The 14,933-nt window shown below is 38.8% G+C and overlaps 1 protein-coding gene across 1 annotated transcript; it reads right to left on the reverse strand.

Annotated features, from left to right (window-relative positions):
* Positions 1-787: 787 nt before the first annotated feature.
* Positions 788-5,091, reverse strand: LOC124820455 (ATP-citrate synthase alpha chain protein 1). The gene is made up of 13 exons (XM_047292151.2): positions 4,881-5,091; positions 4,520-4,628; positions 3,859-4,035; positions 3,595-3,756; positions 3,403-3,483; positions 3,211-3,262; positions 2,955-3,069; positions 2,733-2,814; positions 1,895-1,990; positions 1,702-1,803; positions 1,393-1,509; positions 1,186-1,302; positions 788-1,069 (listed from the first exon to the last, which is right to left on the reverse strand). Exons 2-13 carry the CDS (start codon positions 4,616-4,618, stop codon positions 998-1,000), a joined length of 1,272 nt encoding a protein of 423 aa, XP_047148107.1. The 5' UTR covers positions 4,619-4,628; positions 4,881-5,091; the 3' UTR covers positions 788-997.
* Positions 5,092-14,933: the final 9,842 nt, after the last annotated feature.

Genomic DNA, 14,933 nt, shown 5'->3' on the forward strand with positions numbered 1-14,933 from the left:
CTGAAATCGGATAAGAAATTTATACACTAAATATCTTCAAAAATAAAAATAGAAGTAAAAAGAAAAAAGAAATATATGTTAAAGAAGACATTCACTAACTAAAAAGAATCAGTAGTGTTTATTAGCCTAGAATATGGTTAGAGTCAGGAATATACATTAAGACCGAAATCCAACTAATATCTAACTACTTCATTAAATTTGACCATACTCTAACCATTAATTGTCTTCCATGATTTAAGTCTCCATATTTCCATGTTATTTGGAATATTGGATTATGAGAAGACCAAGATTGGTTGGAAGTTGGAACAAGAACAGGTTGTGGTTGGGTACTCACTGGAGTAGATGAATCATGTTCCTGGTATGATGGAACTATTATGACATCATCTCAAACCCTGATAATTTTTTTTTTTTAATTTAAGATCTCTTTGGATACCTCCATAAGAAATTTTAGTAACCATTTCATGATTTTTCAAAATTTATGCTTTTTAACTCTGCACAATGTTCTATTTTTTCTTTCTTAGAAAGATTTATGGAATGTTTGTTGGGGTTGAAATATGTTTATGTTGGACATATTAATGAATCTCTCCTTTCAAGTTACCTGAAACTTAATCTGTTCAATTGAAATCTCACAATATACAAAAGGTAATATATAACTTATATCTCTTACCCCTCACCTTCTGACGTTAAAGATATAGGTTAGGTTGTAGAATATGCAAAATAGTTTAATAAGACCAATTGTAATCAAACAATGGAGAGTGTGTAATAAAGTATATATAGACTATATATGTTAAACAAAAAACACTATTTATTTATTAGATGTCGTGCCATCAATTCTACAAAAATAATGACAACATTCATGGCCACTTTTGATGGCGGGTTTAGGTTCATAAACATCTCTAATTAAATTTCCGAATTTCAGGAATAGAAATGGAAATTAAAAATCAAGTTCACTTCAGACTTGCCATGAAAAACACCATAGATGAAGGTGCTGTAGACCTTAAGCAGAAGCAGTAATGAATTGTATTGCCTCTTTGCATATACCAGTCATTGTAGCTTCTGGTCCATAAACCTGTGGGGAAGATAGATAACCAAAAACCTTAGACTGTTTCCTCAAGGCAAGTTTTCCTAACAGCATAAATTGGTTGTTCAATACTATGTCAATAATAAAGACATGGATTATGTTACCTCAATGGGGATGCCAATCTCCTCTCCAAGTGCACGCATTAAAGTTAGACCCTTCTGGTAGTTGGGCCCTCCTCTCCTCACATAGATGTTCATCCTTGCTGCTTTCAATTTTGACTCCTGAATAGCAAAATAACTCACATTGAATAACCCTGCTACAAGAAGATTCTCATCACATATCTGAACCAAGCTCCATGATCAAAGGCTTACCTTCTCTCTCAGAGCCCGAATTATACCGCTAAATGTAGCAGCAACATCAGTAAAGTTGGCTATGCCTCCTCCTATCACAAGAGCTCTCTTTTGGCCATCAGGGTTTGCAGTTGCACACTGGAAAGAAAGAAAGTAGATTATAATACATACAAGATGCCTGTGGTATCAGGTTCAATGTTACTATGAAAATCATAGGCTAATATATAATTAGACACTTCAAACAAGAATTGTCTTATCTTATAAGAACGAATATTGAATCGTTAAATCAATATTTAGGCCAATGATAAAGCAGGGATATAAGTTGATTACATCAATTACAACTCTGGCATACTGTAAGACTTCATCTTCTTTGGGTGCACCACTGTATTCAGCATAGTTTCCAAGCTCAGATGCAAAACCAAGATCTCCAACCTGTGTTAATATTGTATGAAATAAGATGCCACTTAATGCTACAAAATATGGATATTTTCCATGAATTTAGTTTTAATATAGAGAAACACACTGTATCAGCGTAGATGACACTGGCACCTCCCCCAGCTACCATTGTCCAAATTCGGCCCTTTGGGTTCAACACAGTGAATTTTAAAGATGCACTTGTCTGCAATATTAAATGAGCAAGCAAATTAACAATCATAATAAAAACTATAAGCAATAGTATTATTGCATTTATCAATACATTATTGATGACTGCTGTTAGAGAAGTATGAGTATTAAGACCAGGTGATACTGAGAACTATAAATGTTTTGGTTTGGGTAAATAGCTTAATTAAGCTCTATTTGATTACTTTTTATTAACTTGACCGCAAAACTTGATGAAGTTGTGAAGAGCTTATTTTGATATACTACACCAAGAGACTTATTTAAATAAGCCAAAATGAGCTTATATGAGTCATAAGTTATTTTCATAAGTGCAAATATGCTGCACCTACGAGTTCTTTCAATCCCCCCAAGACCTAAGTCATTTTTACTTCCCTGTATCCTCTGGCCAGATTTCAGAATGTTGAAATTGTAATAGTTTTAACAAAGGAAAAATTAGTATGTATTGTGTGTACACACAAACAAACAAATCTTACGGACAGAGTTTTAACTGAATGGAACAATTTTGTAAAATCAGTTCAAACATTTGTGCATCTATTCATTGAATCCATGAATAAAGATTCAATCATAAACAGGCCTTTTCATCTTACATGTTCATTACCCAGCTACAGAATTAGTAAGAAGGAAAAGAAAAACGCATGTACAATGTACACAGAGAGCCGCGCAAAAATGCAGACACACATCTTATGTACATGGTTTTAACTTGATTTAAAGATTGTACATGTGGGCTAACATTTGTGTACCTTTTCATCTAATCCATGAATGAAAGACTCGGTGGCAGTCATAACCCTTCCAAATGGCAGTGGAAATTCAATGTCTCCCCATCTACATATTCAATCACGTATGTTAACTTAAGAATATTAACAGCAAAACATACATCAATTTTTCATTAGGAAATAGGAATATAGTATTCTATGCTGGAAAATAACACTTGGCAATTATTAGAGGGTAAGAAAAGAACCCACTTCTTGAAGTTCTTGAAAGCAGCAGTGTCATCTAGCTCGCCCCTCATATCCAAAGGATAAGGCTTTCCATTAACCAATGTGAAAGGATTCATCTCTAAGAAAGTGAAATCCAGATCTAACACAAATGATAAGCAAATAAATAAATAAATACATGAAATAAAGGGAAATGGTACAATTTCAATGAAATTTTTAATAAAGATTACAGGATCCCAAACCAATAGTGTTTTGATAACTTGGTAGATATATTTTTGTATACCTTGAAACAGAATGAAAACCACTCTAAGAAATTCCTCAATTTCTCCCTTGATCTGTACAAAAAGTACAGGATTTAATTACACCGTCAGATTGGTTTACATCAAAAATCAAACTAAGATGCATAAAACAAGCATGTTAAAGACTCCAAAGTTAATCCGTTCATAAAACAAATTAGCAATTTAATTGAATTTACCTCCAAGGGAAGGGTTGCAACAAGTGGGGCAACAATTTCAGATGTAATAGACACTCCAGTTGGAATGAATACAGTCTTAACCTGAAATATGAATAAGCCACTCAGTAACTTAATTAAGGGAAAAATTTACAGCACAAAATATAGAATATTTAACATGAAATATGAAAAATATGCATGGTAGCATTGCAGTACCTTATCCCAGTTATCTTCAATTTCAATTCCTCCACATTCAGAAAAGCTTATGCTGTTGCCGAGTCTCTCAGAGACTATGTTAAGGTAAAACTCTTCGTCATGTGGGACAAAAGGTTCAACAATGAAAGTTGTTATGGGTCCTATGCATCCACCCATCTCAACCTATATATAGAGAAAACATGAATAAATAAATCAAGGGTTGAAAGGGAAACTCTCAGAACAATGGAAAAATAAAGTGGGAAAATCCCAAGAGTAGTAAAGCACCTCCTTTCCAAGACGCTCTTTCACAAATGAGACGACTTGTGCAAAATCCAAATTCAAAGCAACCAAACCGCTTTTGCCACGCTTTCCAAATAACATGTCAGGTTTCACAACCAATTTAGAAGATGAAAGCCAAGGTTCCTTCTCTTGTAACTCAGTGAAATCAGTTGATGCATTTATCTTGAGACAAAAAGAAACCAATTCATCAATCATTACTCAAGTTTGATATGCACCATCTACATGAGCCACATGCACAATGGTAAAAGATTATGAATTTAACCCGAATGTACCAACATTAAAATGATTTTTTCCCTGTTCTCCAAGTGACAAATCTATTGACATTTATAATAACTACTAAAGTCACACTTGAGATGATTTTAATTGTTTGACAATATAAATGAAGTTATTTTACATGGACAGTACATGGAAATTAAAGTCAGGAATTATTGATTTATAAAAACTGGAAATTTTTTTCATATGCATCTACATAAGCGCTTAATAATCACTAATACAGTGAAGGTTTTTTGCATGTTGATTGTTTGAATAAACTAGAGCAACATAACTTAAATGATATTATTCAATTAGAATTGAATTTATTATAGTTGATAGATCATAGATGAATGTTTATAATTCATTGTAATTTACTCATGATAAGATTACTCACTTGTGCAGACTTGATTGGCAACTCCTTGCCAGAGAGTCTCTTAAAGTGCTCCTTCAACAACCTCTTGGAGTCGTACTCTCTGATCTTCTTGCGCGCCATCTTTCTTACTCTATTTCATCAACAAAACAACCCAATCGTCAATGATTGATCATAAGTGAAAACAGATCTGAAGAACCACAACCACAAATTCAAACACCAAATCCCATCAGAAAAAAATAAGAAAGAACCCATCTCAAATTCGCTTCAGGGGGCACAAAATTCATATCAAAATCGAAGCTTGAAGGCTCGGAACATTGTACGGGAACATGAACATGCAGAAACATGAAAGAAGTGATGAGGGAGAAGAAATGGTGGGAATTACCGTTAGATGAGGAAAAGGGTGTGATGGTTGGTTAGATCTAACAAAGGAGTGAACGAATGAAGAGAGCTTCTGATGGGTGTGTGTATATATATATATATATATATAGTGCAAGATTTGATTAATCTAATAAGAAGAAAAGGGTGAAAAGAGAATGATAGGGTGGTTGGGTTGGTGAAGTGTGAGAATGAAGATGAATTAGGCAAGAGCAAGGCACACACATGAAGGGTTACCCACCTACTACTCCTTCCTTTGGACCAAAGTCTTAGCTTCAGCTTTCATTCAACCACTTGGTTACATAAATTTTCTCAAATCCAATGTATGTATATGGAACTTTTGTTAGCCACAATTTTTAACAAAAATGGCATGTAAGAATATAAAGATAAGAATATGATTGAAAATAAAAATGGAAGAAAGAAAATATATGTATAAAGAAAAAAAAAAATATTTTTAAGAATGATACTTTTATAGTTTTTCAGAAAGGTGTTTTCTTACTTATGGTATTTCTAATTAGTTAATAAAACATTTATTTTCACAAGAAAAACAAATCTTTCTATTGATTATTAAAGTGAAATTTATTTATTTCGATAAAATCTTTGTCGTCTATAAGTTCACAATCAAACTTGATCTCGTTCAACTATGTATTCTTTATTTATTTTTAGACTATTAGTTTAGTTTTGTGGGGTTGGGGACACATGTCAAATAAATTATTAACAGTAAATGAATAAAAAGTAAACAGTAAAATAGAAAAACCATCCAATATAAATTTATCCAAATAAATTAAAAACTAGTTTTAAATGAATATAAATGGTATTAAACATAAAAGTTAAACAAATTTAGTTTTGTCGTTTAACAAACATTATCACAACCAATTTGAATGCGATGCGTAAACGATAAACCAACCTACTTTACACGTGTACATTACAGCCTTGGATGTGAGAAAATTTCAAAATAATATTTATGATGTTAATAGAATTGAACTGGCCTCCTCTTTTGAACTCAATGATACTTGTAATTTGAACAAATTTTGAGTTTGGAAAATGTGTCACCAAATTCCTCCAACACGTGATGTAAATAAAAGTTAAAATCCACAATTTTTTTAACAACTTTTTTACAATAAACTATGTGTCACTATTTTATTAGTTTGTATATTTAAAACAGACTAATCACAAACTACCACATAAGCGGATGTAAAAAAATTAACAATATTAAAGAAATATATTCCTAACCAAAATTACTTATTACTTTTATAGTTTCCGTCTTTAAATATAAACACACTTAATTTAACATAAAGATCAATTATATGTTATATGTGTATTCTATGAATTTATCTATTCCGATTTCCTTTTATATTTATCAAATAAGGAGAGAATAAAAAAGAGTAGAAGCGTCTGTATCTAAGAGTATGTATTCAGGGGAGTACACAAGATAATATAGAATTATAGGGAGTTTCTCTGGATTCTTAGGGTTCATCTTAGGAGTTTATGTTTACATTCTTGTAATCTGTTTGTTTTAATAAAAATGGTTGAGTGTTGTTTATTTTTAGTGTTTATTTATTCATTGCTTATTTAAAATTTTATTTGTTTTTATTCGTATTTATCTGCATTTATGCAATATTCTTTCGACTGCCTTCATTGATAGCATGCAAAAGATAAAAAAAGAAAAGACTTAATACCTTATTTTGTCCCCAGTTTCGCTCGAAAATGTCAAATTAGTCCATCCTTTAAAAAATGTGTCAATTACGTCCTCACTTAATAAAATTTGCATCAATGAAATCCCTTCCGTTAAATCCGTAACGATCGTACTTAGGCGTCCACCCTGACTCTTTTCGGGGCGGTCGATCTGATTTATAGTCGTTGGTCGATCGCTTTGCGGTTTTCTTGACGTCGTGATTGGAGGTATCTTGTTGCTGCTTCTTCCGACAATTTCGGAGATCCTCGATGCGGATGAATTTTGCAATTGTGGATTGCAATTCTTCCATAGATGCTGGAGGGTCAGCATATAGTTGTTCTGCAAAATATCCTGGCCTTAAGCATGAAGGTAGATTGCTGATAATGAAGGTGTGATTGATATCTTTCACACGTCGGGCCGTCTCGTTGTATCGTTGCATGAACGCTTTCAGTGTTTCATCCTTTTCCTGCTTGGTATTTACCAACTCAGCGGCCGTCATCTCCGGTTTTCTGTTGGTTGCGTACTGTTTTCTGAATAGAGTTTCAATTGTCGCAAAACAGTCTACAGAATTCCGTGGAAGAGTGTGGAACCACTCCAAGGCCTCATCCTTGAGGGATAAGGAGAAAGCTCTGCAGATGACAGGGTCGTTATCTGTGTAGAATGCCATGGCGTCTACAAAGTTGCGCAGGTGATTGTCGGGATCGACGGAGCCATCATAACGTTCCAACGTTGGGGGAGGTTTGTCCGGCATGTGCGCTTGCATGATGGCCTCTGTGAACGGAAGCAGATTGGTGAGGCGCATGGAAGTAGGCCCTTCCTCCCCCCACCAGAAGGGTGAGATGGTCCTCCATGGTGACTCGATTCATTATTATCCTGCCGATTAGAGGCAGATACTTCTGGCGGTGGGCGTTGCGCCCTCAGTGTCGCCAGTTCCTCCGCCTGCTTGCGCTGGAGTTCCTGCTGCTCCCGTATAGTTTGTGCTTGTGCCTCGATCTGGGTTTGTAGTTGCTGGATTAAATCACGAGTGTTGAAGTCTTCCATAGCTCCGGTGGTCGTAGTTGGGATGTTAAATCTTGCCCCACGGTGGGCGCCAAAATGTTTCAGTAGGGATGCGGAGGCCGAGATACAAACCTAATAAAACTGAATTGCTTCTTCTTATGTTGTCTGTCACGATGCTTCCTTCCTCTCTTTACGTTCTGTTCCTTGGGAAAAGGTGGGCTGGGTACCTGCAAAGGCACTCCGACGCTCAAGTCAGAAAAGGGGTCACCTGAATCTTTTGGTTCAAAGTGATCAAGCAGAAGAGTAATTTCTCTCTCTTAATTTCTCTAAGGGGAAAAAACGTACCTTTTTTCTGGTGTGCTTTGTATATTTAAAACAGGAAAATAAACCGTTTACCTGGAAATCCGGACAGTTTACCGAAGTGGACTACTTGAAAGTTGTAACTGCTAGGTCGTGTTTGATACTGAGTCAAATACTTGCGTGATTCGTGGCGTGATTCGTGGCGTGATTCGTGGCGTGAGCTAATATTTGTAACTGCTTATTCTTAACTGCTGAATCGTTTACTATGATATCGTTCACTATATGTCGACCACTATTTGTGTCGACATAAACATATGAAACGTCGTGCGAGCGATACATGTCGGGACATCGTTGCTGGCTTGTCGACTACCAGTATGTCGACCTCAACAAAATGGGTGTCAACCTCAACAAACGAATTGACGTTAAGAAGTGTTCGCTACTCCTGCGATCGTGACATTGCGGTCGTAAGATGGGTCAACAATCTGTCGTCCGTGGTACCCGTCGACCGTTGGTGAATTTAGGTATCCTACGGTACATGCCCCCCGAGTCCTAGTAAACGATTACGGATTTTGCGTGTGAGTTTACTGAAGGACGTCGAGTGGTGGTGTACTGGGGAAATGATACGCACCGTTTCGGGATTGGAATTTTTAGGGTTTTCCCGCCTTTATGAGGAAGCGAAGAGACGAGAAATTATAACCGCTGGATGGGACTGGATCTGACGGCGCTGGATGTATCTGTGGTTTTGGCTTCTTTAATACGAAACGAAGATGAAAAGACGCGCTGTGCTTTCCAGAACTTGAGAACGTTATCTGTCTGCCGGTGAGAGCTATCCCGCGTGCTGCGAAATCGTTCAACCTGCTGACCTTCAGACGCAATACTCCAGGTAAATATCCAACTTTGTCTTCGTCCTCGTGTGGTTTGTTGTTAACCAAAAATGGAAGAAAAGGGGCGGAGCACCGGTACAGAACTACCGGGCCCGTCGTCATCGTCTGAATGTCCCGATGTCACCACTTTACCTTTCGGTGAAAACGCGTTTTTTTATGGAGATGTGGAGAGTGAAGGTCCAGAGGCGGGTGGAACATCGCCGGCTCGTGACGGCGATTATGCTTGGGTGGCGCGTGAAGTTGACGAATATAGTAGTTTATTTAGGAGTAGGGCCGTGTTAGCAGATTGGGTAGAAAATAGCTGTATTCTGAGAACCCTAGGGTACAAATCGTGTGTGAAGGTGGTGGCCTGTAGGGAGGATGAGAGGGTGTTTCACGGGAGGGAGAATAGCTCCCATGAGTTTTTTTACTGTTATGCGTCGCCGTTTTACGATTTGTATGTGAGAGTGCCCTTCACAACCTTCCAAATGGATGTGCTGAGGACCTTAAATGTCGCGCCTAGTCAATTGCATCCCAACAGTTGGGGATATCTGCAGGCATTTGCTATTCTGTGTCGAGCCTTGGCTATTAGGCCGACAGTGGCTTTGTTTTTACATTTCTTTAGGTGTCGACCTGCTGCGAAAAAGGGTTGGGTGTCGTTAATTTCTGAGCCGGGTAATGCTTTGTTGGAGCTGTTCCTGCAATCGTATAGGGGTTTTAAAAATAAATTCTTCAAAGTGTCGATCCTTGACACTAGACGGAGGCACTTTTTTGATGGAGAGGGAAACCCCAAGTTTCCATTGTACTGGACGCAGGATCCGCTGAGGTTTACCTCGTGGGCCGAGGATGTAATGACGATAGAGGAATTAGAGGCGTTGAACGTGTTGAGGGCCTTGCCACGCCCCTTTTCTTCCCGTCGGCTCATAAACTGCCTTGAACATGACGATGCTGAGTCGAGGGTGTTTGGTATGATCCTCTTCTTGTTATTTGTATTTGTTGTGTTGTAGTTGTTGACTTTCTAGGTTGACTTTTGTTGTGCAGAGATAATGGGAAGAAAGGGAAGTGGCCGTAATTGGTTCCACGCTATCGACAACGAGAAGACCGAAGGTGATCTTCCTGGGTCATCCTCTAGACGTATGCAGGGGCTACAACGTAGTCAAGTGCAACCAACCGGGCCAGTGGTGGCGGTGGCCTCGACTGACGAGATCACGACCGCTGAAGAGCAGCCCTTGATACGAAAAAGGAAAGGGAAAGTGGTCGACGCTAATGTTGTCGCGTCAAAGAAGAGGAAAGAGATTGTAGATGAGACAGAACGTCCCCTTCCTCTCGGTGTATGGGATCCCTCCTTTACCATGAGCCATAGGGTTGAACCCATTTTGGATAACTCGGAGAAGAAGGTGGTCGAGGGCATGACTGAGCAGCAAATGGCCGATGATTTGTTGGAAATGACGACTCGGTCACATATGCTAGCGTGGCATCTTGCATATGCCTCCGACAGAGGTGCGCTGCGGGGCGAGTTGGACAAGGCGCAGATTCAGCTGAAGGAGCTTACTGAGGCTCATGCTGGTTGTGATGCAAGGCAGAAACGGTCAGAGCAACTGCTGAGAGAGGCTCAAGTGCTGCTGAACGATGCCCGGGATGCTGGCTTGTCATTAAGGAAGGAGCGTGATGAACTGTTGATCGAGCTAGAAAGAGCCAAGAAAATAGGGGCGGCGGCGAGCAAGGAGCGGGATGCGCTAAGGGCAGAAGGGAAAGAGGACCGAGAGCTTATAGAAGAATTAAAGGAGGCGGTGATGATCGAACATACCAGGGGGTTTCGGAAAGGTGTGAGACAAGTTGCACACTTGCTGAAGGTGTCGACTGATGGAGTGGAGTTGGATGTCCGGAAAGATGTGTATGAGGGGGAACTGAAACCCCTTAATGAAATTCCCGAAGATGCCTTTATGGACGAAGAAGAAGATGAAGAGGCGGTTGTGACCGAGGAACCCGTGGAAGCAGTTGCTGTGGATGAACCAGCTGTTGAGGCAGTTAAAGATGTTGCTGGCAACCCACCCGACATTGTAATAAATTAGGAGTTTATAAACTGTGAAATGCTAAACTTGGATTGTTAAATGGTATACTTGGACTTGTTGAAATTTTAATGACTGTGAATGTCGAACTGTATTGAGTTTTGAATGTTTGACGTGGACGTAGAACTAGTTGAACTTCTTTGTATGTAGGGCGTTTAACTTTGCCGATTTTGCAATTTGTTTGTTGTAACGACCGCTGAGTGTCATTGTCGAGTGTGTGGATGACGCGGTGTATGACCGTTGAGAGTGAGGTTCGAGTAGGGTGTTCCAGGGAGAACATCTACCAGAGGGAGTGTATCCCAGGCGGACTGGGTGTTCAAGGGTGAACATCTACCAGTGGGAGTGTATCCTAAGCGAACTGGGTGTTCAAGGGTGAACATCTACCAGTGGGAGTGTATCCCAAGCGAACTGGGTGTTCAAGGGTGAACATCTACCAGTGGGAGTGTATCCCAATTCGTTTGTGTGCAAAAGTGCCCGAGATGGTGACCCTGGGACTCGACATGGTAGAAGTAATAAATGACACTAAGTATTAATCATAATGAAACGTACTCTTTATTTGGAAACGGAATTAGGAAATGTTGTAAAAATAACCAACAAGAAATGAATGCTAACTGAAGTAGTATTTAAGATGAGTGGCATTCTAAGTGTTGGGAACTGGTTGGCCATCAAGGAGCTGGAGTCGATATGCACCGTTCGACATGTCCTCTACAACTCTAAAGGGTCCTTCCCAGTTAGCTGCAAGCTTGCCGTGTGCTCGATTCTTCCTAGCCTCTCCCCGCTTTCGCCACACCAGATCTCCGCTTTTGAAGGCTCTGGGCTTGACCTTGGTGTTGTACCTTCGAGATAGCATTCGCTTCTGCGCCTCGGCACGGATGGTGGCGATCTCTCGACGTTCAGGAAGGACGTCGAGATTCGTCCGCAATTGTTCTTCATTAAGCGACATATCAGTGAGATGACGCCTCAATGAGGGCTCGCCCACCTCGACTGGGAGCATGGCATCAGTGCCGTAGGTTAAGTTGAATGGCGTGTCCCCTGTAGATCCATGGGGAGTGCATCTATATGCCCACAGAACCTCTGGTAGCTCTTCCACCCATAAACCTTTGGCTTCACCAAGTCGCTTCTTCAACTCTGTCAGAATGGCTTTGTTTGCGGCCTCGGCTTGGCCGTTTGTTTGAGGGTGCTCGACTGACGAGGTGACATGCTTGATGCCCAAATTGCTAAGGAAATCTTCTAACTTGCGTTCGATGAATTGGCGACCATTGTCGGTGATGATCTTCTGAGGGAGACCGAACCGACAGATGAGGTGCCAAATAAATTTCTGCACTCGTTGGGCACTGATAATGGACAACGGCTCGGCCTCTATCCATTTTGTGAAGTAGTCGACCGCCACGAGTAGGAACTTGTTTTGCGCCTTGGCGATCGGCAGTGGTCCAACTATGTCAAGACCCCACTGAGCGAACGGCCAAGGAGAGACAATATTGTGCAAATCTTCGGGAGGTGCATGGATGTCGTGACCATTGGCCTGACAGGAGATACACTTCTTGACAAATATTTCACAATCGTGGTCTAGTGTAGGCCAGTAATATCCTGCGCGGAGAACACGTGCTCTCAAGGTCCGCTTGCCAGAGTGAAAGCCGCATATCTCGGTGTGTAGCTCGCGCAGTACATAGTCTGCCTCTTCCTCTGATATGCATTTCAACAGAGGAGTGCTATGGCCGCGACAGTATAGGTCGTCACCTATACACACAAAACGTGCAATGCGTTTGGAATCAGCCACAGTAATGCTATCGCCTTTATCCTGCTTCTCCATGAGATCTTTGACCTTCTGCCGCCAGTCTGTTACGGGTGTCGACACATTGGTGACGAAAGCTTCCACCACAGGACGGTCGAGCGTCATCCTAATGATTGAGGATAACTGTGCTCGCTCCTTAGAATGAGTTAACTTAGACAAGAGATCTACTCTTGCGTTTTGCTCCCTGGGTACATGGATGACACTAAACTCGACGAAATGTTGGAGTAAGGTCTGAACGTTGTGGAAATAGCGCAATAGTTGATTATCCTTGACTTGATAGGTTCCGTTCACGTGGCTGACTACCAATTTTGAGTCCATCCGACACTCTAAACGATCGACCGAGAACTCTCTGGCCAGGGATAGGCCAGCAATCAAGGCTTCGTACTTGGCCTGGTTGTTGCTAGCTGGAAATTTGAATATGATGGCTTGTTCTATGACTAAACCGTCCGGTCCTTCTAGGACGACACCGACTCCTCCCCCCCTTTTGTCGGAGGAACCATCTACACTGAGTAACCACTTTGTAGTTGAGTCCTCTGGTGCAGGTATTAACTCAGCTGCAAAGTCTGCCAAATGTTGACCCTTGATGGACCCGCGTGGCTCGTAACGGCTCTAGTGGAAACTCTATCCTTGATGTAGTTTTGAAGGTAACCCGCACGGATAAGTCGCTCCAGTTCGTCTTTTACCATGTTGCATTCCTCGGTGTCGTGCCCATGGTTCATATGGAAGCGGCATGTTTTGCTGTTGTCTGCGTTTTTTGGGGTGGCATTGCGATCGTAAGATGGGTCAACAATCTGTCGTCCGTGGTACCCGTCGACCGATGGTGAATTTAGGTATCCTATGGTACACTAAACATTATCTGTCTACAAAGAGACAAAAGCAAAAAGAAACTTTTACTTGAATCAAGACAATACCATGAGCGATACAGACATGTCATCTTGTGATGAAGTATCTATGTGTTTGGTATATTCAAATTAAAAGAGCTTAATTGTAAAATGCTACCTAACGATAGGAAATAAAAAAACACTTTGTTGTTCTTAATAAATATTAAATGACATTACATGCTCAATGTTCAAAAACAATAAAAATGATAAGAAAAACATTAATTTACTTTAATTTTGCAGATAAAAGCTATTTTACACGCATCTGCAATGCTACAGATAAAATATCAAATGTGGACATGGAATGTTCCTCTCTTGAAGAAAAGTTGTTTTGAGCAAGCATTAAATGACATAAAATGCTCAACGTTCAAAAACAACAAAAGTGATAAGAAAAGTCATATATGATGCATGCATAGTTTACTCTACTTTTTGAAATATGTTATTCTACACGCATCCGCAATGCTACAGATCAAATATCAAATGTGGACGTTAGAGACGAAAGAAATAATCATGAAATGTTCTTCTCTTGAAGCAAAGTCTAAAAAGATCGTACAACCTACTTCAAGCAAAGGCTGAAAAAGCATGTATGCTCTGACAAAGTTGACTTACACAACGACTGTTGTGAAAAAAAGAAAGAGAAAACACAAGCATCAAGGCTACGAACTACAAACGTAGTCTAACGGACAAACATTCATACCGCCTATAAATAAAAGATATCTCAAGAAGAAAATCAAGAGGATAAAATAGAGGATAGCCAAAGTGCGTAAAACTTATAACGACATATTCTTACAACGACATATTCCTTCTAAAGAAAAAAAAAGGAGAGAAAAAAGTTCAAAGAAAAAAATACATTTGAGCGGAAAAAAAAAATACTTTCGAACTTAAGCGTCAAATTTCTTACTATTTTAATATTATAGAGATAAACACCTGCGAATATTTAAACTGTATTATATTATAATCAAATCTATCCTATCCTAGAGAGATTTAGTCTAAATTGCCGGTAAGCAATAGTTGATTTTAAGTTAATATATTAAAGAAAAATAATAACAGTATTAAGAAATAATTTAATGCTAACAATACAAACTATAAATATCATAAAAAAGAAAAAAAGAAAAAAGTGTATACAAAACATTTTAAAATAGTGATTACTTTAAAAAAATTCAAAAATTCGGTTAATAATTATATTTCTAAAAAATTCAGTTAAGAATTATATTATAAAGAATTAAAGAGAACTAAAAGTTGTGAAAAAAAATTGTCTTTATATTTTATATGTAAATATATATTATAAGAGGAAAAAGATATAAATAATAAAAAATAATTTAATGTTAAAGGAAAAACTACAAACATGACCAAGAAATAAAGAAGAGAAAACAAAATTCTAATAATTTAATACTATTATTTCAAATTAATAGTTATTTTTAAAAGGATCAGTAAATAATAATTATGTTTCTTAAAAGTTCAGTCTTTATATAAATATAGGCATG

This window comes from Vigna umbellata, chromosome 7 (assembly GCF_029865625.1).
Source record: "Vigna umbellata cultivar VRB3 chromosome 7, Vumbellata_1.0, whole genome shotgun sequence".
Lineage (NCBI taxonomy): Eukaryota > Viridiplantae > Streptophyta > Magnoliopsida > Fabales > Fabaceae > Vigna > Vigna umbellata.